This window comes from Ochlerotatus camptorhynchus, unplaced genomic scaffold (assembly GCF_037179485.1).
Source record: "Ochlerotatus camptorhynchus isolate MF236.1 unplaced genomic scaffold, CSIRO-AGI_Acam_v1.1 ptg000052l, whole genome shotgun sequence".
Lineage (NCBI taxonomy): Eukaryota > Metazoa > Arthropoda > Insecta > Diptera > Culicidae > Ochlerotatus > Ochlerotatus camptorhynchus.
Genome location: NW_027040542.1, coordinates 70001 through 97305, shown reverse-complemented (window position 1 = coordinate 97305; position 27305 = coordinate 70001). Strand labels below are relative to the sequence as shown.

At 37.1% G+C, this 27305-nt stretch overlaps 1 protein-coding gene across 1 annotated transcript in view; it reads right to left on the bottom strand.

The window, feature by feature from the left end:
• LOC135717187 (uncharacterized) overlaps nucleotides 1–27305 on the bottom strand; it is an 81186-nt gene that overhangs the window by 38506 nt on the left and 15375 nt on the right. Inside the window, exon 2 of the mRNA XM_065239147.1 lies at nucleotides 14833–15084. Within this exon, the coding sequence (XP_065095219.1) occupies nucleotides 14833–15084 (252 nt within the window). The remainder of the gene's footprint in view (nucleotides 1–14832; nucleotides 15085–27305) is intronic.

Sequence of the window (27305 nt, the reverse complement as noted above, 5' to 3'; positions counted from 1 at the left end):
CCTCTGAAAACCAAATAGTAGATAGATATACAGCATCGATTCAAAGTCGTTATCGCCTCTCACCCCAAAGGGCCTGTGTTCAATTCCAGTCGGCGTCACCGGGATTTCTGAGGCATAAAATCTCTGATCATGCCTTCCTTCGGAAGAGAAGTAAAGCCGTAGGTCCCCGATCTATGAATTGATGGGTCGATAGGTAGGGTCCAGATGTCGGAGCTACCACCGTGGCGTCGGTAGCACTGGTACTCAGTACGGAAAACAAGATCGACGGAAAACAATTCATGGAAAATAAAAATGATTCAAATTGATAATATAGGACCACTTTTCAATGCAGAAACAATATAAAACTATCAAAAACTTGTACTTAAGGCATTCATCATAATTTCAGATAGAGTTTGTTGCTTTTGCACTGTTTTTGTTTAATATGAGCCTGCTTTCAAATATCACGAGTTAATCAATCAAGATTTTGCGATGATGAAAACTAAAGTATTGCAGTTTTTTTTAAATGCATAAATTTGAAAATAATCATTGTGATTAATTGAGCAAAATGCGCAAATTTGACCTCTTCCGCATCCTAAGTCTATACCCAAAACAATTTAATGTTCGTTTTAAAATTGCTTCCCTCGCATTACCAAACGCCTTGACGCCCTTGTTCCCGGATGCCAGCACAATGAGCAATAAAATTTAATAACACTTTATTAGCACCCATTAGCGGAATCTGCGAAGCCATTTTGTAAGTCAAATATGAACTGAAACTTTGCCGAACAGCCTATTACCCTACGCCACCTTTTACCTGAGTTCGGCAAAATAATCCCAACGATGATCGTGCTTTCAATAAAGGTACCACTAGACCTACTACGCCCGAGATAATCCTCCATTAATCAATGGAGCGCAGCTGTTGCCTTTTAAATGCTGCCATTTTCTCCGCCCTTCGTTCACCTTGCGCGATTCTCAGGTTGGTGGGTGGTAGGGGAAGAGATTATTGAAAATCGTTAATTCCAGGTTAATGGGTTTGGTATTGATGGAATTTGGGCCTTTTCGTTTTATTACTGCCAAATTCCTTCGCGTAGGTTGGATTAATCGACTCTTCAAACTGAGCGGGGTGGAATTTGACCGAGGTTGTCCAACTTTCTCCTCATAGAGTGCCACCCTGCCTGGTGATAGATTACGGTGATTATTTCTAATATGAATCAGTGCAATAAAAAACTGAGTTATGTTGCGGCGGGTGCATCCCAAGAGCTGAACATAATCCTATTAAATTTATCACATAAAAATTAAATTTCCATATCTACTCTAGCTGTTCGCAGCCTTCTGGTGTGCCTTTAGCAGGTCGTCACCATGTTTTGTTCCATTTTGCAATTTAATCTGGAAAATTATCATATTCTTTATTGCGGCCTGGCAACCGGTGGAGCAATTGCATTAATGTTTTATTTGCTTCGTTTTTCCCATCCTTGCTGGGTCCGAAGAGAGCGCTGCCCTTGGAAGGAAACCACCTGCAATATATGTGTCACAATCCTAGACCTGTTCCGCGGTTGTTTACCAAACCCTAGCCAAGAACAAGGAAACGCTCCTTGTTTCACATGTTTCTACGACCTCCCTCGACATTCATCCTGCTGGGGCAGTCTTCGCTAGTTGGTGCGGACATAAATTACCGCAGCAGTGTGATAAGGAGATGGAACAAATACCTACACCGGGTCGTCCGTCGTGTGCGATGTGAAATTATAGTAGAATGTATGGCGATACTTGGGGAAACATGAAGCCTCACCGAGTGGATCCTTATTCTTCTTCTTTGGTTTCATTACGTCCCCACTGGGTCTTTGTGCCTCTTATTTAGAGAACTTCCACAGCAGCTAATTGAGCTAACTCTATGCCGAGGGAAGACGAGAAATTTTCCACCCCGAAAAATTCTTGAACCGGACCGGCAATCGAACCCAGTGGCCTCAAGCATGGCCTTGCACCTTTACCGACTAACCTAAGGGAGGACACACCAAGTGGATCCATCCGTGTGAAATCAGCTGAACACTTAATCATTCTGCAATCAAGACGAAGACGGAAAAACTCGCGCAAAAATCTACCAATCGAACACATAATAAATCAAGTTGTTTTTCGTCTATCGGCTGCTGCTGCTGGTGCTGATGGAGTATGAAGGAAAAGAACTGCGCTACAATGGAATCCAATAATCATCAACTGGCGCGAGAGAAGCGTGAAAGCATTATGTGTTAAACAGGCGGTGTTGTTGTTATTGTTTGCGATTATTCCGGAGGAGCCGGCAGGTCAAATATATTTTCAATGAGGCGAAAACGAAAAAAAAACATATGTTTAACGGTCGTTAAGTTCTATAAAACAATACTGTCGATCGAAAGAACAATAAACAATTTTAATGACGCAATATGAGGGTTTATAATGAGCTTGATTATTGTGTGCATGCGTGTCGATTTTATGTCTGAAAATTGATTGAAAGAATATGCTGGCGATGCATTCTGTTGGTGGTCTATCAGGTGAAAAAAAACAGCGATTGTATCTTTAGAACACTGAAATGTTTCCTACACTATTGAAAATCGCTTAACTAGGCAAACCCTGTATCTGGGTGCGAGGCTACTCAGGTTTATCAAATTTTTCCTAATGATTCTTCAAGAATGTGGTTCAAACATTTGGACCATCTTTGGTGTGGTGAGTAGACTTATTTCCAACCATCTGTTTAGAGTTCGGAAGAAATTATTATACTTATTCAGACAAAGGAAAAAAATCAGGAACTAAACTTTTCCAAGGTTTTGGAAATTATTAACCCAGAAGAATTTTTCGTCATTCTGGAACATCAATCTGTTTTCAAGATTCTGTGACAAACAAAAACATTCCGGACTTTGAAAAATGGTAGAGAATGCGATCATAGCTATTGAAGCTTTTAAAATATAAGGATTCTGATACTTCAAAAAATCCACATAGTTCTCCCAAAGTTTGAACACATTTGATAAAGAATTGAGTTTATATTATGGGAAAACCACAATTCATTTAAGATTTATTAACAGTGTTAATGGCGGTCAAATTTCACATGGTTGTATCGTTCTACAGATTTCCTTGTCACATTAAACCTATAGAAGGAAACCTTTTCAACTCTGTTTTTATTATCATTCACAATCCCTATGTAAGCTTCCGGCGAAAGCTTTTCCCTTTACAACCTTTTTCAAATAATTTCCATATTGACAGTCCATCCCGGACTCCCTTCTCAGAAATTCCATTCTGAAAAGTATGATAATAACCTGCCCAAATTAAACTCCTATTCTCACATCCCAGGGTGTCCATTAGTTCAAGAGATTTTTTAATCATCCAAAACTTCTCCCGAAAGCAACTGACCTCACCTTGAAGGCAGCCGGTGGCAATGAAAACAAGCTGATGAATTACGTGAGCTCTCAAATGCTGAAATCTGGACACTCTTCCACCACCACCGTTTGGGGAACAAACGACCCACCCGAATGTTCGAAAATTAATCTTCTTCGTGTAGAGGTATGTCGGCGCCCGGATGGAGTGGGTCAAATCCCGGACAAATCTCCGGCAGCCCATTTATGATAGCAATCTCGACACTAGTTTTATGGTCTCCTAAATTGTTTTCTCTCATTTTGTCCAAGATGGATGTCACGGGGACGTTAGTTGCTGATCTCGTTTCACATGATAAGCATCACCGTCTACAGGGTGATGACGACGATGACGACGACGACGTGATGACAACTTCTTCAGCCCTTGATGGGTTGAAGCCGAGGCACTTTGCGATGGCCTGGTAAATTGCTGATGGCAATAAATGGGATTTCTAGGGGCAGTGCACTTGTAAGGGAATAAGATTTATGCTGTGCGGTAAATTATCGTCGCTAATCAGTGCGTGATTATCGGAGGCTTTTTCTGAAGTGGTGAATATAATTTACTGGATTTCAGATGAAACGTTATCCAGTGGTAAGAGTCTTCTTTTTCCTTATTGCTTATCGCATATTAGATTATTGTGTGCATTCAACATAGTGTTCCAGATACACTTCCACAGTTTTTAATTGAGAGCTTTCGATGCCTGTCCCATTTTTGCATTAGTATAATTGTGTGACAAGACAAAAACTCTTGAAAATTTACAAACATCGTTGAACAGGAACTTTTGGTCATATATTTGAAAATATAAGAAGGCTAGTTAAGAAAAAGTTTCAAAATATTGTCATACTCAATGCCCAGGAAAGTCGAGACATTTTCCAACTCGTAAAGTTCCTAGACCGGACCGGGAATCAAACCCAGCCGCCTCCAGCCTAAGTAATTAATTAATTAATTTATCTTTATTAGGGAGGTTTTCAGCCTGGGGCTGGTTCGCCTCCACGAGCCTAAGTAGCTGCGCCTTTACCGACTGAGCAAAGGAAGGGACTGGAAACCAACCGAACATTTTCGATCAGGAAACGGACAGTTTATTGTTTTTAAAAAATGTAATGATGCACGATTTTTTTTTTTAAATTTAGGTTGGCTCCTGGATTTTGTGTAAATTATGAAAATTTCAGGCTTGGATTTTTTGAATAGCTTTTGTGACAAGGAAAAAAAAATCCAGCATTCAAATGAGGAGAGGGAATGAGAACAATTTAAGGGAGTTCTTACATGAATTCTATGGTAGCTCTTTAGAGAGTGCTATGGAGAATTTTGAAAAAAAAATCTACAAATAATTTCTCATAAAACTCAAAGATCATTTAGAGAATCATTTCAAAAGAATTCTAAGGAAAATTGTCGAGAATTTTTAAAAAATTGCATGGAATTATTATTAAGAGAGTACCTAGATTCTGCACAGTTCCTAACCAAATGGCGAATCGATAGCGTCAACGGTGGATGTTAATGTACTCTTGAAAATTGACAAACATCGTTGAACAGGAACTTTTGGTCATATATTTGAAATTTGTGCTAGTACGATTTGTATGTAATTTCTACGCTGAAAACAATGTTTCAAGAGACATTTTTAATCGATAGCTGTTCACAAAAAAACATAAGAAGGCTAGTTAAGAAAAAGTTTCAAAATATGTCCAAAAGTTGATAATCTAAGATTTTTGCATAAATTCAAGTGTCCATGGTCTCATGAATTTTTAATTTGTCATGAGCTCCATGTTAATAGTAAATTTTAACTTTTGATATTTGCGATGATTGAGTTTTATTTCTTTTTTTAATATTCTCAGAAAATAACTTCAAAAAATATCGTGTATATTTTTTCTAGAATTACTTTTTTCCAAACAACTTTGTCTCAATTGTCATTTCGATCAAAAAGGATGCTTACGTATAAGAAAATTAGAACAGTAGAACCCAAAACGGAAATGGCCAGATTGTTTGAACAATTTGAATGATAAATCATAATTATGCAAAGTTTCTACAAATCGGAGAAGGTCGAGTCTTAAATTTTTATTTGTTGAACCTTTTTGGCCTGAACTTAGAATTAGAGGAAATAATTTCTGATCGTTTATGACTCGAGTTATGAAAGAAAATTGATTTCTTTTCTTTTTATTTATTTACTTACATATTTATTTATTTATAATTTTTTTTATTTATTGAACTGGATATTTATTTAAAGATGAATTTAATAATTAAGTTATTTACTTATTGACGATTCTTTAATTTATTCATTGATTTAGTAATTTTTATTTCTTAACGATCAAATCATTTTTTTTTATATTTTTTTTATTAATAAATAAATAATAAATAATATTTTTTTCATTAATTGATTAATAATTTCATTAAAAAATTAATTAATTGATTTATTAATTAATTAACTTATTTTCTTATTAATTTATTTATTTATTTATTTATTTATTTATTTATTTATATATTAATTTCTGTTTTAATTTATTTGTTTATTTATTTATTTATTTATTTATTTATATATTCATAAATTTATTTATTATGTATTAATAAATTATTGTTTGTATTTATTAATTTATTTATCTATTTATTTATATTTATTGATCTATTTTTTTATTTATTAAGTATTTTTTTTATTTATTTTTCTTTATACCATTATTTATTTATGTATTTATTTATTTATGTTTGTTTATTATTTATTTATTGATTTATTTATTTTTTTATTTATTTATTTATTTTTTACATAGTTGTATATTTATTTATTAATTTATTTATTTATTTATTTATTTACTTATTTATTTATTTATTTATAAATTTATATATTTATTTATTTATTTATATACTTTTTTATTCATTTAATTATTCATTTATTTATTTATTTTTTTATTTCTATTTTTGTTAATTAATGTATGAATTAAATAATTAATTATTTTATTTATTAATTTATTTATGTAAGTTATTTATTCATTGCTTTTTTTTATATATTTTGTTTATTAATTAATTTTTTATTTATATGTTTTTAAATTGTTGCATTTAATAATTTAATAATAAATAAATTTATTCATTTATGTAATATATTTATTCTTTTATTTCTTAATTAGTTTTTTATATTTTCATTTATTGTTTATTTAATTTTTTAATTTTTTTTATTATTTTATTTATTTATTTGTTTATTTATTTGTTTTTATGTTTATTTATAAATTTATTTATTTATTTATTTATTTATTTATTTATTTATTTATCTGTTTATTTATTTATTTATTAATTTATTTTTGTATGAATTTATTTATGTTTTTACTTATTTATTTATTTATCTATTTATTTATTTATTAATTAATTCATTACGTTATTTATTCATTGAATTGCTCATTTATTTATTTATTTATTTGTTCATTTATTTGTTGATCTATTTATTTTTTTTTAACTTTAATTTTTATCATTTTATTGTATATATTAATTTATTATTTAATTTGTTAGTTCATTTTTTGATTTGTTTATATATTTATTTATTAATTTATTTATTTATTTATTCATGTATTTATTTATTAATTAATTGATATTTTTATTTATTTTTTTTTATGAAATAATTGATTAATTTATTTATCTATTTATTAATTTTTTGATTTATTTATTCATTTATTAAGTTTTGTATTTATTTATTTTTTTTTATTTATTTAAGATGTAATATTTTTTATATTTTTTTTTGTTCATTGAACATTGGTTTGTTATTTTATATATTTTTTTATGTTTTAATTTGTTTAGAGATAAATTTATTTAAAAAAAAATTATTTATTTGTTTTAATTTTTCAATTATTCATTTCTTTGTTGAATTATTCAGTTATTTATTTATTCATTTATTTTTTTCTTTTTTTTATGTTTTGTTTTTATTTATTTATTTGTTTATTGATTATTGTTTTTTTTTTTAATATATTTTTTTGTTTAGGGATTTATTTATTTATTTTATTTATTTATGTTATTTTTTAAGTTTCCTTAAACTTCCTTTTTATTTTATTTTTCTTATATATAAATAATTTTTTGATTATTTTTTAAACTTTATATTATTTGCTTTTTTTTATCATTTATTTATTTATTTTTTTATTTATCAATGTATTTATTTATTTATTTATTTATTAAATTATTTATTTATTTTTTTTTGTTCATAAATTTATTTGATAAGGCTCAACCGAATTAACCGAGCCGAGGATTCTTGGTCACTATACAATACATCTTAAAAATATAGTCAAAAGGTACAACACAATAAACACTTTATCTTCCGCTATCCAAAAAGCCTCCTCCATCAGAACTGGAGCCGCTTCCAGTAGTTTCATTGTATGGCAAATTGTTGTACGCCAACGAGGGTCAGAGCGCGTCCATTGCAGCAATGGACGCAAAACGTGGTCAGGACTCACACACTCATCACGAAACGGTTGCTTTCCAAAGTCGACGACGCATCGACCGAAAGAACTGCTGAGGAAGAACAATGAGGAGGACCACACAATGGTTGCTGCCGAGAAAACAGACGATCGCGTAGCACACATCGAGAGTGGTCTGCTTTTGTCGACAGCCGAGTGAACACTGACTTATTTATTTAAATATTTTGTATTTATTTAAATATTCATATTTAATATATTAATTTTTTTATTTATATTTTTATTTATTTATTTATTTATTAATAAATAATTTAATTTATTTTCTATTTATTAATTTTCATTTTTATTTGTTATTTTTATATTGATTAACACATTTTTTTAATTTATTGATTGATTTTATTTACTAACCATTTTATTTTTTATCTTCGTTTTTAAATCTACGTATTTTTAGCTTTTTTTTCTATTATTTGGTTGTTTTTGTTTTATTTTGTATTGTATTATTGTTTAATTTTTTTAGTTTTTTGCTACATATTGTTTGATTTCCTATCGGTCTTATTTATAATGTTTTATTATTTTTTTTATCTCTGTATTTTTAATATATTTTTTTTTCAAGATTTATACATTTATATATTAAGTTAGTTTTTCATGCGTTTTTTGATTGTATTTTTTTTTTATTATTTTACTTTTGTTATTTTTTATTGATTAATTTTTTCATTTATTTATATATTTTTTATTTATATAGGGAGAAAAGTATATTGCCGGCCTAGATGCCCCTAATTGGGGCCCATACATAAATTCAGCAATCGACTAAATTTTCAATAGTGACCAGAAATATCCATCCATCTACCAAATACCATCCCATCTAGATAAAATTGATAAATAGCAGATTTTTAGCGATGGGCCCAATCTTAGATCCGTAGACCAACATTAAAGGCATTTCCCCTGTACATATTTTTCTATTTTTATTATTTCTTTAATTGTTTTTAAAAATATATATTTTTTTATTTCTTTATGATTTGGTAGCTTTTTCAACGTTTCAGATTCTCCGTTGGGTAGTGGAGTTTTCCTGAGGCCATTAATGGTGAAGTACCACCAGTATGAAAACCGTAATGCACACTGCAAGAATGGTTGTCATCCGCAAATTATTCAAAATGATGATGCAGTTAATTCAATCGTACGTTATTTCCAAATAAATAATTGATTTGAGCTGTGCACAGCCTTCGCTACCAGAAGTTTTACTAACATGAGAAAATGACGGAAATCCGAAGGTAAATAACATGGCAGCAGTGATACAATTTGAACGGAACATTTCGAAGATCAACAAAGTCAATCAATGTCCACGTGTTTGGATCCGTAGATGAAATCTGCGGAACTCGATTTCTTTTCACAGATTTTTTGATACGGAACAGACTTTTTATTTTTATTTACTCGGATAATGGGATTCAAATAATTTAAATCTTCTGCGAATCCGGAATTCACGAAGTTCAGATTAAATTGTGTGCCTGGACCCGAATCTGGTCCAAGAGTTATGCTAAGGAGCCTTCAAGGGTGAAAGTCGGATGGTGAATCTGATTTAAAGGGCGAACACGAAATTATTGCGACACCCAAAATGTCATGCCAATTTTCTTATAATGTTTAGAATCAAACCAAAATTTTTGGGTAGTTTTATACATATATTTACTTCAAAAATCAAAAGAAAAGTTAATCGATGGAGCCTTGAGTGTAAAATTGAACACATTTTCGCTTGATGCCCTCCATCAAAGTCTTTACAGTGTCATCCGGTACCAGTTTCTCATTTTTTTTTTCCATTTTCTTAACATGTCCTTCTCGTCTTTGACTGTCTTCTTGCTCTTCCGAAGTTCCCGCTTCATTATTGCCCAGCACTGCTCCACCGGGCGCAGCTCCGGACAGTTTTGATGCCAAATCTGGCCAAAATAGCGGAGCTTCGTTGTGCTGCTGCAAGAACGGCAAAAGGCGCTTCTCGAGGCACTCAGATTTGTAGATCTCGCCATTTACTGTGCCCTTTGTCACGAAAGGCTCACTCCTCAGTCCGCAAGAGCAGATGGCCTGCCAAATGAGATATTTGGAGGCGAACTTCGACATTTTCTTCTTCTTAAATTTGTCGTCCACATCGAACTTGCTCTTGCCGGAATTTGCTTAAAATCGGCTTTTATATACGTTTCGTCGTCCATCACACAGCAGCCATATTTTGTCAGCATCTTCTCGTAGAGCTTCCGTGCACGAGTTTTAGCCGTCGATTGTTGCCGCTCATCGCGGTTTGGGAAGTTCTGTCCCTTGTATGTATGTAGTCCAGCTCTCTTCTTTGCATTCTGGACGTAGCTCTGCGACATGCCGATCTTTTTAGCCAAATCACGGCTTGAGACGTTGGGATTTGCTTTAATCATCCGCTTCACCTTTCCCTCCGTCTTTTTGTTCTTCGGTCCCGGTTTTCTTCCAGCTCCTTTGCCGTGGTCCAACGTCAACCGCTCCTGGAACCGCTTCAACACTCTGGAGACGGTTGAATGGTGAATGTTCAACATTTTTCCCAACTGCCGGTGCGACAGGTCAGGAAATTCCAGATGTTTGGAAAGAATTTGTTGTCTCAACTCGCGTTGGTTCACCTCCATTTTCGTTGAATCGAAAAACACGACTTCGAGTTTGACAGTATGTACACAATACACATCAATGAGAAAGTATGCAAAATTTGGTTGATTTTTACCCAATGGTAAAAAAGTTATACCCTGTTGAATGTGTCGCAATAATTTCGTGTTCGCCCTTTGAAGTCAAAGAGATGTATTTTAAAATTTTCTGGAACCCCATAGATATGGTACTTTTCTACACGTTACGGTTTGAGTACTCTCAATTTTTTAGGAAGTAGTTTGGAGCTTCAAAAAGTGATATTTCGATGAAAAGTTCCAATGAACTTCTAGGATCCAAGCAGTGTATGGGGTAACCACATGAAAAAAAATAAAATAAAAATAGGACAGTACGCGAGAGGAGTAGGAGGCCTTAGATTGGTCAAAAATATTCTTCTTAACTTATGGATGTTTGTTACGGATTTAGTCCACTGTGCTTCAAATTGAATTTGCCTTTTATTGTTTCATGGATTCATGGCAACCATTAATGGGTACTTCAATTTCTACCATCAGTTCTTGTGCAAATAAGTGGAGAATTTTATTGGTCCTCATTAGTGCAAATTACTGTACTTCAAACTATTCTGCATTGTTTGACGTGTTTTGAAGATCATTCCACTCCATTCTACTGTGGAAAATTGCCAGAATCAGAAATGTGTAATTTGGAACTAAACTTGGAATAAGCAACGCAATTGATTCTTAATTTGCCTGCAATATTACCTATTAACGTGATATTTTATGTCAGTTCACATGAACTTTTTTTTAAGGCCGTGCACGTCATAGTTGCTACTTCATTACTAATTAGAACCAGTGAAATTGCACAGAGAACCACATAGATGGAGCGCTTGAAATAAATTTCCATCTTCAATGCACAAGTTCACTGATTGATTCTATAAGATCAGTAACGACGCCGGCCACGTCCTCACGGTCTTTGGGGAGGGAAAAGATGATTAGTTTAACAATCGTTGTTGACTAGAGACCTATTTTTCCTCTGCATATCCACAATTACCACAGAAAGGATAGTGGGTTGGACTATTTTTAGATCAAGATTTACTGTGGTAAAGTTATGCGATCAATAAAAGCAGCAGACTGTTTTTATTCTAGTGTAACTAATTCCCAGTGAAAAATTGCAAGGCAGGCCCGTGATTGAACTCTCAACCTTCTGCTCAGTAAGCAGAAACGGTAAACACTAAGCTATCAAGCCTATATTATCTATTAACGTGATATTTTATGTAGCTTACATGAAATATCATGTAAAATAACGCCAAATCTAGTGTTAACTATGTGTAACGGGTGTTTAATAAAAATGAGAATGATTTCAGTGCCGTCCAGCGCACTTGTGAGAGCATCGCGACTAAGTTGCGTCGTACGGCTAGCCAGAGCCCCTTCTCCAATATTGATTGACGTTTTCTTGAAGAATAAACATTATGTTTTTAATAAAAAAAAAAAATACTGAACTCGTTGAAAAAATTTTTTTTACTAGCTATAACTGAAAAAAATCTCATTTTTTATTGAACACCCGTTAATCCTACTATTTTCCACGTGTAGCCGTAATTTATCCCGTTAAATTTACCCCCAAAACCCACCCAACTGGCAGTACATCATCATTCCAGTGGGACCATCGATGCATGCACAAACATCGTAATGCATTCTTAATACAAAAAATAAAATAGTATCTGCAACTGCTCCCTTTATAGCAGCTACAGGATCAGCAGTTGCTCTGTAATTCCCTTTCGCAAAGCATTCAAAAAATCCCCTTTGACCGGAAAATAAAACAAATTTTCCATCATAACCCACATATCCTGAACCTCTGGGAGGAAAACATGCTCATCGTTTGAGAAAAATACCTTCCACCAATGATGGTGCAGAGCGAAACAGAGGTGCCAGGAATCTGGGATCGTACCCTCTTAACTATTCCACACATTCATAATATTTTCTTTGCATATTATAACAGCTAGTTGAAATTCTGCAGCTGCGACTAGTTTCGCGTTCCCGGTTGTATCGGTGTTGTTCTCATTTGATATTCGTTTTTCTTACTTTTCACTGCAGTTATCTGTTCGACCATCACATCAACACCGCTAGGAACGGAAATTGAGGTTATGTAGCACCTCCTGGGCGTCACGTTGTGCTCATCTGGACTTTTAATGGGATGCTTTAGCACAGCATGCCACGCTTGATTCTTTGTTTTCCATTCCACTAACTCTTTCCAATCAAGCGTTCTTTTTGAAACCAAAGCATTTCTTGATTTTAATGTTCCTGCTTCCATGGGTGTGGAAAATGAATGCTTCAATTTCAACTTTTGATGACTTGCGGTTCACATCTCACCGATCATCACCCGGGAAACTTTCCTAGTTTATGAAACCCACCATAATCATAAAATAACAGAAATTATCCCACCGCAAAATATTCATAAATCAGGCTGCAAAAATCCTAGCAACAAGAGGGAGAGGGAAAAAAAACCGCTGTTACAAGATATGGCGTTCGCAGGCAGTCACATTTTACAACCATCCAAGCAACCCGACGGGCAACACTCCATAAACCGAAGCAGGTTGATAAAGTTTTCATCATTCTTTTTCCTCTTTATCGTAACGATTTTTTTTTTCGGACCGCGTCCGTCGTTCGCTTCCAGGGTAGGATCAGCCGGAAATTTCGACATTTTTTAAAACATTACCGCATACCGAGCGACCCGACTCTGTCACTTCCGACAGCTGGATGGTTGTTGGTCATTTATAACGACCTACTCTGGGGGGTTGGATCGAATGGATGCGTGAAGGATGTGATGCTTTCAAGCTCTCTGTATATGGACGCGAAAAAGGCGAATGAGCAGCTCATTGCAAAAAAAAAGGTACTCTCAATTTAATTCCCGGCTGGCGTCGGTGCTACTGTTGCTCTGGCTGCTGCTGATGCTGCTGTGAACCGTCATAAATTTCAACTCTGCGGTGTAATTTTTCCTTTTTTATGTATTTGCGAATAAATTTTTCTCAATAAGTGAGCCCAACAACATACCGACCGTGAGTAAGGTGTGCTACTGCAATGGTTGCTTCAATATGATAAAAAGCGTGATATATGATCGAATGATTCAATGTCATTTAAATGGTCGTTTGAATAAAATCATGGGCACATTAATAGTCTCCTTTATTTCAGACAACATCGTCTCGTGTTCACACCCTTCGAGACGCTTTCCGATCATGAGGTTGAATTTCGTAAGGCCTAAATTTTCCATGACTTGAGAAAACATAGTCTAGAAGTTTTAGGACGAAATTTAAGCTGATTTTTTTAAATATGGAGCAATAAATCTCAAATGTTGTAAGCTTAAAGTCGGTTCCAATTAGTATTTGGCCACTTGTTTTAAATTAATATAGCGTCTTTAGTTGTCGTATCAAGAAACTGTTGAAAGCGTTTTCATTTGAAAGGATTGTTTATTCAGTGGTGAACATTTCATCAGGATTCACACATACGATTAAAAGTGATCGAAGATCGTTTGAAAAAATTCTGCACACTCACGTTGAAAACCCAACGTGGTCAGAAGGAATTGTTCTCAAATTTCTAAAAATCTACTGTAAATACCGTGTAGCCAAAACAAAGGTAGAAGTGGAACATATGATAGGATATTCCGAGCAAAGATCATTAGGGCAGTCTAAACGAATTCTGGAATCCAACGATACAAGATAAACAGACTTTTGTACGCGATAAAGGTGGACACTATCTTTTTTGAACCCTTGTAACTTTAATCATAATAACGATTTTTCTAATCTCATTAGATATAAAAATAGTTACATATATTAACTAGTTATTGCATTAATTGTAGCTTCATGAAATACTTCATTTGATATTTTTTGATAAAATTAAAAAGTGGTGACCACTTTTTTCGAGTGCAGAAGTCTGTATATATGGCATCGTTGCTGGGGCGTGATTTGGCGAGAAGGTTTTCGGTCGTACTATGCCAGCAAACTTCTCAACAGGACGCTGAAACGAAACCTGGTTGTCAAAAACCGTGCAAGAAAGCAGTACGAGCTAGTACTGACCAAGTAAATAAAACGGATGTATTTTGATGGACAATGGAAATTAAATAAAACTGTACTTTGGACGACAAATTTCATGTCAAAAATTTTACCTTGCTAAACGATAGGTGAGATGTTCCAGATTAGTTCAAATGAAGACTGTACTCGAAAAAAAAATGCAGCTGTCAAAAATGATCACTAAATTTTCATTTTAAGTAGGACATTTTTGAAACTCTCAGGTAATAAATTAATAGGCTAAATGCCCGCACCTTGGACTTAACGCTACCCAACAAATACTGTGCAACACTTGCACCATCTTTTTTACACACATTCATACACTCTTTCTTCAAGTCCTTGTCGTTTTTGATACCTTCGCTGTTTTCCGGAGCTTGCCCTTCATAATCGCCCAGAATTTTTCTTTTGGGCGAAGTTCTGGCGATTTTGGCGGGTTTACCTTCTTCGGCACAAAACAACACCATTGGCTTCGTACCACTCCATCACCGGTTTCGCGTAACGGCACGATGCTAAACCCGGCCAAAAGAGAGTGTCACCTTCGTAGGACCAGAGGAAGGACAGCAGGTGCTTCTGAAGGTATTCTTGGCCGTTGATGGTGCTGGTCGTTATGTACGGTAAGTACTTCTTGGCAAACTTGTCAACCTTCTTCTCCCGGCACTCCTTCGGAATATCCAGGCGGGAATTGCCGACGAAAAACTCCAGTCCGGGGATCTGCTTGGCGTTCACTTTTATGTAGGTCTCGTCATCCGTTACGATGCATTACGGCTGCACCAACCACTCGTGTTACAGCTTCCTGGCGTGGGTTTTGGCCACCGTAATCTGTTTATCGGTTCGGTTAGGCGCCTTCCTTACCTTGAAGACATGAAGTCCGGAGGAAGAACTACTTTCAAACAATGGTGTATTTAGGACTGCAACTCGCCTATGCTGCTCGTGTCATCTTATGTTGTGTGCGAAAATGAAAAAAAAAAAGTAGAAGGGTCTGTGCCTAGGGGCACGCATGGAAGCTTGACGTAGGACCGTTAGTTGACGGAACAAATATGTTGATCATTTAGTTCTTAACTCTTTCCGTTTTTGAATTGATGGCCCTGAAAAGGGCCGGTTGTTTGTCAATTGGTGGCCACACCAGTCCAAGTCAATGCCGGATGACGGTGGCTTGGACGGCGGCCTAGTCATGCTGCCTATTGCGGGAAGCCTCCGGTCGATGTGGGTGAGAATGTTGTGTTCCTCGACAAACTTGAGCAAACGATTGAGAATAGGTTTCTCGAACAATTTGCTCAGCGCTGAAAGGAGGCTAATCGGCCTGTAGCTTGAAGCTAGCGTTGGGTCCTTCCCGGGTTTGCCGATAAATATGATTTTCGCTGTCTTCCAGATACCGTAAAACGGGGTAACATTGATAGTTTTTTAAAGTATATTTTAAATATTTTTTACAGCAATGAATGTTTTTCATATTTTATATTTTTAAAACAAGTACTGAGGATCCAAGAACTAATTCGTTAGTAATACGTTGAACGAAAATTAAAGCATTTGCACTATTTTTTTAGTTTTGTGACCGAACTTCAGTATTTTGATTTGGGGTTACTTTGATAATGCTCGATGAATGTAGAAACAAAATTAGTGAAACTCAAACAATTTAGTTCTTTAAGTATGAAACTTTGAATGATTATATAATCATAAAACTTCATAAACAATAATAATACAACATTGAATTTGTAATGGCTTTATCGGAAATACATTTCATAAGTGATGGTTTGAGTGCTTTTTTCAAAAAAACAAAATGGTTTTTTAATATTTTTGTAAAATATGTAACACATACTACATAAAAACTAGATACGATATCAACGAAAATACCTTAAGCTACAAAATGGAACCAATGTTTCTTATTTGAAAAAAGCACAGCTAGTAAATTTATTCTTTACATTATACTATCAAAGTTACCCGCATTATCAAAGATACCCCGTTTTACGGTACTTGGAACGTAGTGCAGTTCCAAACATCTGATGAAGACAGCATCCAGCAGAGAGTGAACCTTCATGCTGAGATTTTTCAACACTATGTTGAATATTCCGTCGAATCCGGGGCCTTCATATTTTAGGTGCATTTCAGCGCTAAGCAAATCTGTTCCACTGTGATTCTATCCTCCGGAGGGATAGCACAACGGGATGAATCAAGGTTGAGTACGCATTGCTCAACCTGAACTTCGAGCGGATTTTGGATGTTGAAGCCAAGCAAGTGCGATTTGGTAATGTGCTCACCAATCGCATTTGCTTTCTCCTGAGGGTTGATTATGAGCCGATCGTCATCATATTCATCTTTGAGTGGAGGAATGTGTTTTGGGGTGCGTCTTTAGGACCTTGGCAGCTTTCCAGAATGGTCTGGAGCGGTCATCCAGATTCTGAACGACCCACCCGAAACTTTCGTTTGAGAGTGAGACCATTCTGGAAGCAATCTCCTTGTTCAGATCGGTCATTTCACGTTTCCTCGCTAGATCTCCGGTTCTTTGGGAATCAATGGCAATAAACTTACCCCTCACAGGAACTCGTCGGGCGCACGCCTCGTCAGCCACGGTTATGGCTTGGTGGAGTCCCTCCAACGCTCGGTCGATGTCCTCCATGGTGTCAAACGGCGGGTTGTCGATGATGTGCCTGTCTACCACGCGTCCAAACTGGGCCCAGTTTACGCGATGGTAGTTCTTGAGCAGGCTTGGAGCAGGGTCCCCATTGTAGCCCAGTTCAGCCACCACCGGTTGGTGGTCGGAGCTGAGTTCGGTCAAGGCTACCGGCTTGGACAAGCCGGTATTTGTCAGGAACAGGTCAAGCTTCGATGGGTTGCCCGCCGGTGAGATAAATGTTGGCTCATCTGAAAACCAAACGGAGTAGAGCCCATACTGTGAGTGGTCGAACAGCAGACGACCGTTCCACTATGGGAAGGTCCCATATAAATAGGTGGCCAAAAATATGTCGGTCTTTAAAACAATTTTTTTGTTACACTTGATGTGTGCGATATCATTTTATATAGCCAAAAGTTGAAACGTTGAACTGATGATTATCAGGATGTACTCTCATATAAAAAATGAGCGCTAGAGTGCATAATTGACTTATTTGTAATCCATCCGGTGTTTGCTGAATGAAAACACAAAATTTTCAATTGGTGCGTTCTCGAAATAGAGCAAGTAAGTGCAGATGTAACCTTCGCTGAAAGTTAGCACTAGGATTGTACTTTATTCTCTTATGAACAGTATTCGAACCGAGGTGGACGTATCCAGTTGACGACTCCACCTCCACACCAAGGCCTCGCTGATAGAGGTGCGGATATGAGACAGACTGTGTTATTTTATCCCTTTCTTGACGACGACCGATCAAGCCGAATAATGTTGTGGTCAAGCAACCAGAAGCTGTCGCCGGACTTTAGATGGGTGTAGGTTAGAAGGTCCCCGTCGATGCTGTGCTGGCGGAGGAAGTCGGCAAGCTCAATCTGTTTAGCTCTTACAAAGCAAGCATTCCAGGCGATGACAGTCACCATACTGAATGATGAATGTACCGAGCACTTGGATCTGCTCCGCAATAAGGGCACTTACGAAGAGCACCGGTCATGTTGACGAAGATTTCCATCAGTTCATCCGCTGAATCGGGGTTGTTGTTTAGTGCTGGTGGTTGTCTCCAGAATCCAAGGGCGGCTAGAGATCTTTGCCCAGTAGAATCACCGGAAGCTTCTTGAGGGGGGCGGGTTGCAACTGCGAATTTGCTTGGCTTTGCTGGGGAGCATGAAGAGGCGGGAAATCCTCCATCTTGAATGCTGGGGTTTTGTCCTTCTTGCGTCCTGGTTGATTGTTGCTTGCCGCCTGCTTTCGGATACGTTTGAAGTCCTCGCGTTTGGAGCACTGTCTGTCGGAACCTTGATGTGCACCAACACAGTTGGCGCATTTTAACGCCACGGCTCCATCCGCAGGGCAGTCAGAAGTGGCGTGTGACCATGGACTCTCAATAAGGCCATTTCCGGCCAAGATTTGTAAAATCATGATGTTTGATATTTCGTACGATAGGTTTTGGTTCTTGTTGAAAATTGGCTACTTCCCCGAGGGGGCGCCGGAATATATCCTGGATGCCGTCGGTTTAGCTGCCATTGGTCTAATTACATCATTTGACAGGAATAAAAAACATGATGTTCATCGTGTTTATATTATTACAGAACCCTACGGCAACCGGAATAACTCCGGAACCATGTTTTGATTCAAATGTTTTCTGATGAATTCAAAAATTTCAATAGATTTCCGACAAAATGCAACTTGTTGTGAAGAAAAAGATTGAGAAATAATGTTTTTAAAGCTAATTGAATTTTGAAATCTATGCAAATTTAGACGTTAGGCACGCAAAGCTTAAAGACGTAGTCCTACGTCAAAAAGCGATGCAAAATTTATTGTTTTACAAAACATGCGTCTAAGGAAGCATAAAAAGTCTCTCCAAAATGATTTTCATGAAAACATTTAAATAAAATATTGGGAAAATTGATGCAATGTCGGCCTAAATGCCTCTAATTTGGGCCCATATATAAATTCAGCAATCGACTAAATGTTCAATAGCGACCAAAAATATCCAATAGTACCGTCCCAATGACACGTTCATCAAGATAAAATTGATAAATAGCAGATTTTTAGCGATGGGCCCAATCTTAGATCCATAGGCCAACATTAGAGCCATTTCCCTTAATAGTTAAAGGCTAGAGATGGAATTCCTAGAGCCTCCTAAACGACACATTTGCATAAAATGTGTTAGTACTTTTGTTTCAATATGGAGACACTTGGAGTCTGCGGTGAAGTTTTTGCGCTTAAAAACCCCTTCTTTTGGTGGTTGTCAATAATATGGTGGTGTTCAAGTTAGTTGATATTAAAATCCCAACTTTGATACCGTTTTGGTTTCCATACCCTAATTATCCATTTCGAGCAAGATAAATCAGGAAATAGCGAGAGCGAGTAAAAGGGTATTGGTGTAATAGTTACGAATTCGATTATACAATATTGTCTTTAATGTCCCAATGGCCAAATTAAATATTGTAACCCGCAACACATAACACAGAATACGGAACGAGAAGAAGTAAGGAAGAAGGTTGGCATTGGAAACAGGAGAAGGACGTGGACAAGGCGGTGGTGGAAAAGTGGGAGAGAGGTGGAAATGGGCTTAGGTCAAGGGGGAAGCTACTGGGTCAAACTGAATAGAAGGGTCTCTTTTACTTCAGCCATTGTGTGAGATACATCTGCCAAGTTTGATACGAGTCAAGTAAGGAAGTGAAAGGAGTTCCTAACAAGTACCGGCTAATACCGCCAAATACGGAGTCAGGTAGGTCCCAATTAATTAACCCAGTAGAGAAATTTTCAGCCCTAAGACCACCTCTCATATTCCGTTAAACCGTCAGCATCCGTTTATCAAGCGTCGATCGGCAAGCCACCGACACGACCGCTTCAAGTCATCTGCTGGTAAACTGCGAGACCATCGTCGATCAGCCGATCGAGCCCGGGTGCGACATCTGTTGTACCACACTGGGACAACCGTTGAGCATCGACATTCACCAGGAACCTACCGTTGTTTCACCGCCGAGAAACCCCACCCGGTGCAGAACCCCTTCACCGCTGGCCAGCACTGCACACACTCGACAGACACCGATACCGTGAGTAATATAATAAAATAAACTAGTCAAAAGTGAAGAATAGGTATTTTGTCCTTCTGATCACCGACCTTGAAGTTCTAGGGTTTCTAACTCGAGCTAGCCAACAAAAGCGGAAAGTGTAGCCAACCCCAGATGATCACCGGTGCTAGACAAGAGATCAGGGGAATCCCTTTAAACTACCCTATCTGACTAGCCATTAACAACTTTCATCTCACAACGTTCTCGTTTTATGTCGGAATTGACTTAAGGTGTTCCTAAAAATTAATTCTTTTAGCACTAAATGTTTAAATTAAAATTTCTCATGAATGTTATCTTATCAAAAGCTAATGAAAGCTCTTTAAGACGCATGTTTAGCAATATAAAAATGGTCTAAAACTCTTTTTATAACAAAGTTATAGCTTAATATATTGTATAAAATTTACTACCGTTTACAACACTTCGCAGTTCGAAAGACTTTATTGTTGTATCATTTTGATTATACCTTTCCTTTGGACAATGCAATATACAGTACTGGACAACTCTCAACCCAAAAAAGTACATTACATCATATATTTGCTACTTTGCACGCGATTTCAGAAGTATATTCAGAAAAGTTCAAGTATTTCTCATGGTGTATTCAATTAGCTGAATGAAAATTGTTATAATTTTCTGCTGTTTTTGTTTCAAATTTAAATAAATATATCCTCACTTTTGTGCTTGCACAAAATAAATCATACAATCCTAAGATTTTATTTTTTAGCCATCGAATAAAAACAAAATCTAAAGATTTGGCATCACGGCGTAATATTTGACAGTTCTTGTTCCGGGAATCGCACCATTGTGTTTTGTTTGCGTCATTTGAGAAGTGAAAAATTTCGGGAAAGCAGATTTCGCTCGATGTTAGAAATTTGGTGATTCGCGATCGTGAAAAAGAGATTTCTTATAGGAAAATTGCCGAAAAGTACTCGATCTTAGTTGGAGCTGTTCAGCACATATGGAATAAGGACGAAACACGAGGAATTGTGAGGAATTTATCCGGACAAGGACGTCATCGTGCGACAAGTAATCGTGATGACATCAGAATTATTCGAATGGCTAGGCAGAATCCGAAGTATTCGTCGAGGCATATTGTGGAAGCGATCGATCTCAATGTAAGTCGACGTATTGTTCGCCGGTTTGAAAAGCTGTTTGGCATCGAAGCGTCCTCTTTTCAACAAGCGGAACCAACGGAAACGACTGGAATTTGTTAAAAAGTACGCCGGAATGACCGTGGACTTCTGGAAACGAGTTCTGTGGAGCAAATTTGAGTTATTTGGACAGAAAAGGCGATCAAGGGTTTGGCGAGGTTCCGGTTACGCTCTTAAGGAACCATACATTCAAAAGACGGTTAAACACGGAGGCGGAAATATCATGGTATGGGGAGCATTTGCGTGGTCTGGTGTTGGAAGCTTGGCTCATATAAAGGGAATAATGACTGCATATGTGTACATTGACTTGTTAAGTGAAAATCTGGAAGTTTCGCTACTGAAAACTGGCCTGGAATCCAATTACATTTTCCACCAAGATAATGACCCAAAGCACACAGCGAAGAAAACAACGGCATTTTTCAAATCAAATCGAATCAAAACGCTGAATGGCCTCCCCAATCTCCCGATCTCAATCCAATTGAGAATTTGTGGTCTTACTTGGACAACAAAATCGATAAAGCATCGGTTGCCAACAAAAGCCGTTTATTTTGAAGCACTTGAAGTAGCGTGGGAGAATATCGATTCAGAATATCTACAGAACCTCGTCGAAAGTATGCCAAGACGGTTGGAAGCAGTGTTGATAGCAAAGGGTGATCATACCAATTAAGTTAAAAGTTGAATTAAACAAGAATTTTCAATAAGAAATCCGGCGTATGATTTATTTTGTCCAACTCGAAATTCTCCTCTTACAACTTATAAATGATGATTGAGAATGTCATACAATATATTGAATATTCTATACCTGCGCAGTTTTAGCGTAAAACATAGAGAAGAATTGCAGAACAAAACATTATTGTATGCTTGAATCTACCTGATGTATCGAGCTCCAAAGAAAAATTATATGGGTGTATGATTTATTTTTGTAAAGTACTGTATTTAGAAACATATATTTCGTCCCTTCTACAGCATCTAAAAAAAAACCACGGTTTTTAATAAAGGATTATATTCTTCTCCTTTGGTTTTAAATATTGTATCCCCTCTCAAGACAACAGTAGTAAATAGCTGAGAGTACGTATATTACTTTTAAAGTTGATTGGATTCACCAGACGCCAATTGGAAACTCTTTCCTACATCAAACAGGTCGATACGCTGGATGAGAATACAAAAGAAAAGTGGAATGTGAAAACGTTTAATACCAAAACAATAATTTGAAAATAAAATCTCAGTTTCCAACACCGAAAAAGGAAAATGTCCGCACTCAGGAACATTCTCCTCCTGCAGGGTGAGAGCGTTAATAAATTAATGATCGTGCCTAAGCCACACCAGACCGAATATCTCGGTGGATAACATATAGGCACTTGGTACGGCGGACGTATAAAAGATGAAAACGGTAAACAAGAAGTGGAAAACCGGAGACTTACAGTGGAAACTTTTCGATCGGAGTAACGCGCCACCAATATCAGCGTAAGAACAACAGCAACAACACCAGCAGCTAGTACAACCCTCGAGAAAGCTAATTTACGACGAAGGATCAACCATGGAATGGAATGGAGGAGCAGGAGGAGGAGACGCCAAAACCCATGTAAAATGGGATGGCTGTAAAATGTTGGGAACCGTTCTTTTTATGGCAGGGCCTAGCGTTACAACGGCAAACAAGTGCAAAAAGTTACGACAGCCGAAGGAAGCCTCTGGTTTTTCGCCTTCCCATTTTGTAATACATTAATCAATTTGTTTATGAGCGGAAGACTCAATATAAGGCAGCCGTTTCGTAAGACAGGGATAATTGATTTGGTGTTTTAGGGAGCTAGTCGGTACCGAGGATTGCGTCCGTCATGATAAGTTTTCTATTTTGAAGTAGAATGTTTGGGAGTCTGATGACTTTCGAAGTCCAATTATAATGGGCCAATCACTACAGCTGGTTTGAAATCCACTTGTGTTTTATTATGAAACTGTGTTGAGTTATCTTTCCGCGGTTTGATTTTAACATGTAAATGTAGCCAAAGCTGCGTTTCAACACGGGGTGGTGACTTCTTCAGGGGGAAAATTATTCATAATTTGTTTTTGTCTTATGTTCCGTCTAGCTATATAGCTATACGAAAGATAAGACAAAAAAAATCAAAATAATGATTTTCTTCCTCAAGAAGACACCATCTCCGGGTAGAAATGTAAGATTAGAAATAAACTCGTTGTGGTCCTTGAAAACTTGGTAGCCATTCAATTTAAGGCTAAATCGTAAAGCCTCTTTATCTTGAGCTCTAAATGGCACAGATAGGCTCTTAAGTGTTGGGAAACTGAAACCCCTCTCTGACCCAACGATGTTCAAATGAGTAGATTAGAATTATTGCATCAATCTTATAGTAGTACTCTCAGTGTTATCAGTAAACTAAGCACATTCAAAGATCATAAATAAAAAAAAAAAACATTTCATCCATACAACAGGCGATTTGTTCTCGAAAGTATAATTATGTTAAATGGAATTTATTATTTACCATCGTTAATTGCTATCACGATCGAACATAATGAAACATCTGTCGTGGATCCCACTGGGCTTCCGATGATGCTGCTGTATAGATAATTATGATGACGGTTTAGGGGTTCGTGAGTTTGATGAGGGCTTTAGCCTTTTCGAAGAATTACGGTGAACATTTGCTGCCCGGGTACCTTTTCATTCACTTCATCCTAAACAGGCACAGACACAACCACAATTATTGGGAAATCCTTTTTGTTTTTTTCATGTCTAGAATTTCCAAGGATTCCATTTCGGATGTGAATCATTAAAGGAAAAACAATTCCCATTTGCACTAATTGGAATATGAAATTTCTTGTCTCGACTCCAAGCCTTCTTGAAATAATAGTCTCTGAATGAATCTAATAAAAATAAAATTATTCACCAATTTGGGGAAAAAATTCATCAAAAACAACTGGTGGATTTCCACCAGTCATCCGCGGCAAAAAAAAACCTACATTCGACTTAACAATAGCATTATTATACTCCACAGCTTTCAAAAAGTTCCATCGCAAATCCCATCCAGAAAAGAGAGAAATCGCATTCCGAACTCTTCTTCAACTGCGCTGGGTCTCCCACCCACTCATACAATCCCGCATAGCTCAACCGAACGGCTCAGCAAACCAATGCTAAGCTATTTGACACCGAAGGATTACACACGAGCGCTCACTCGTACTGCTTTAAAGCCCCGTAAAACCTTCAACGTGATTTGCGATTTTCCAACCAAACTCGTTTGCCACTTCCGTCTTACACGTGGTGGATGCTAGCAAGAACTTCACCATCTCGGAGACGCTGAGATTTTGTTGCAGCAGTGCTTGAGCATTTCCTTCCGCAGCTGAGCTGTAACAACTACTGCAGAAGTAAATTTGATTGCTCTCTTATGTCAGCAATGCCACCCTGACTGACTGGATGGAACGGAATGAGGAACCGTAAAGCGAGACGATATCTTCCGGGAACAAAGGAATCCCATCTTGTAGTTCCGTGTAGTTCGTGTCGCGCTCACCTCTCCTGTGCTGCTGGAGGACGACAGATGCATTTCAACAATTGAATCGAGTCAATGGCGGGCGACAGGTTGATGGAGAATCCTAGCAGTTTGTTAGCATTGCAGAGTTTTATGGGAGTGCAATCTTGCTGAGCTGTACAGTTTTCAGTTCCAATGGAATAATTTAGTAGGTATTGGCATCTCTAAGCTGCAGTTCCGGAGTATCGACATAAATTTGATTTACTGTCACCCCACAATTACGAGCCAATTCCTGTGAATAAGAGGCTTGTCTCAATGATTTATTAATTTACATTAGCTGATTCATAATTACACTGCCACTGTGGTTCAAATCTGAAATTCAGCAGAAAACAATATCGTTCGGTTTTGGGTGGATGGTGCCTTCGTAGAAGTTTTTCTTAATTAAGTTGCTGGAAGAGATGGAACAGTGGAACGCATGATCCGTGGAATTGGATCTCGTGTGCAAGGTGTTCTATGATGGACGCAAGAACAAGTGATTTCTGTGTTAAACGGAGGGGCATCGTACACTCCACCAGGTAATGTAAGATTTTATTAAAGATTTGCATGAAAAGTAAGCATAAGTTGCAATATATCATATTTATCATATCATATTTTTCATATAATCTTATTTTGCAATCCTGTTCTGTGTCAAATTTGTTTTTTTTTCTCAAAAATTCCAACTCAATTATCCTTTTTTACTTTGATTGTTTCTTTGTATCAGCTATTTTTTGTCGTGATAAAGTTTAAAAAGTTTATTATCATAAATGTTTGGTTTCACTTGGAGTTGGCTGTTGATCATTATTGATCATTGACTGCTGTTGTATCATGAGCTGTTCTTTGACAGATGAATCCTTCAGACAAATCAAATTTAAATAACCGCACCATTTTTCTCTTGGAGTTTTTATTTTCGACTGATAAAAGTTTGACAACCCAATTCGTTATTTTTGATGTCGAGTCGTTCTGTAATCAAACCGTTTGAGGTTAAATCATCTAAAGTAATACGTCATTCGAGGTAATGGAACTCGGAGAAATGACATAGAATCTTAGACAACAAGTAAAAATGATCATAAATTACTGCACAAATTTGATTGATTTTTATTGCTGGAACTGAGTAAGATATTTCATTTTAAAAAGAGTGCTGTAACTGTTTTTTTTCTGGTGCAAGACGTTAAACTGCTGAGGTGTCTTCTGTCCAAAGGTTGGGTCGTCGTCGGCTGCCGGATTGTCACTCGCTGATGATGGAATAAAGCTGCGTACGTTGCTCTGCCACTTGGTGTTATCAAGTGAAGAATTGCTGATGCTACACTCTTAAAAAAAATGATGTAAATTTTGGTGCTCTGTGACTGTCAATTTTGAGTCATAAAAGACGCCAAATTCAGCTCAATCAAACGTACTTTCGAACTTTTCAGCCTCGTAGCACTTAATTTTACATGACATATTTGTTTACGTCTCATCCTTTATGTCAAAGACGGACTCCGTCACGTGTAAACAAAAGTCGTATTTGATGCCAGAAGTAAATCAAACGGGCAACTGTCGTTGAATGAAGTGCTTTTCCTCGGTCCCACGGTCCAGCCTGCCTTGCTTGTGACGGTAGTAAACTTCCGAATTCCGAGGTATGTGTTTTCTGCCGACGCCGAGAAAATGTTCCGTCAAGTGTGGACGCATCCGGACGACCGAAGTATCTAGAGGTCGATTGGAGGCAGGGCTTGAAAGGGGATCGCATATCGACTGTGACTGCGTGATCGCGTACGTTTTCTGCATTCAATGTGCAAAGCAAGCACGTTGGTTTGACTGGCAAAATGGCGCAGTCGTTCTGCCTTTTGTCGATTGCTTGTGTGCTGTTTGCTGCAGCAGCTCGGTGGAAGCCGATTTTTCAATTCATTCATTCTCCCGCTTATCGTGCATGTTGAAAGTTGAAGCTGCAGAATGACCGGGAGTATGCTGCGTATTTTGTTTTCATTTCTCTTTTCCAATGGTGAGCTATGCTGTACGAGTCTCTCGATAGACGCGGTAGGAAATATTTTATATTCACCGCTATAACTCGGCTGTTTTCAAACAAATCGATCTAATTTTTAATATTTAAAGTCTCTGGTTGCTATTACGGCCAAATTTGACCGATTTTGAATCTTTTGGCACCATAGGATTCAGAAATTTGTGTTCTTTCTGAACATTGCCAACAATGTCCATTTGGAATAGTCTGGTTCTAAGAAATCCGGATTGTTTCAGAACTAAGCATTTTCTTGCCTTTTGCTAGAATTTTGAAGGAATCGATATCAAAGTAGAATCTCCTTCAAGAAACAATTTCAGCTTACTTGAGGACCAGTTTAAGGTTTCTCCCCGGAACGGCCATTCCGGCGCAGGTTCCCGTAGGGCCTCTAGTGGCCATAGAAGTGTTTGGGAAGAAACCGCTACAATATGGGTATCAAAATTCATGAATTTACAGCAGGAGACTGTTTATCATAATTTTGTGATCATCCGATGGATTGTCCCGGAGTTGGTGCCCGTAGGGCCTCTAGTGGACATAGAAGTGTTTGGAAAGAAACCCCTGCAATGATTTTGAAGATTTTGCTCCACCTCCACCAAAGCAGGTCCGTCCAGATTA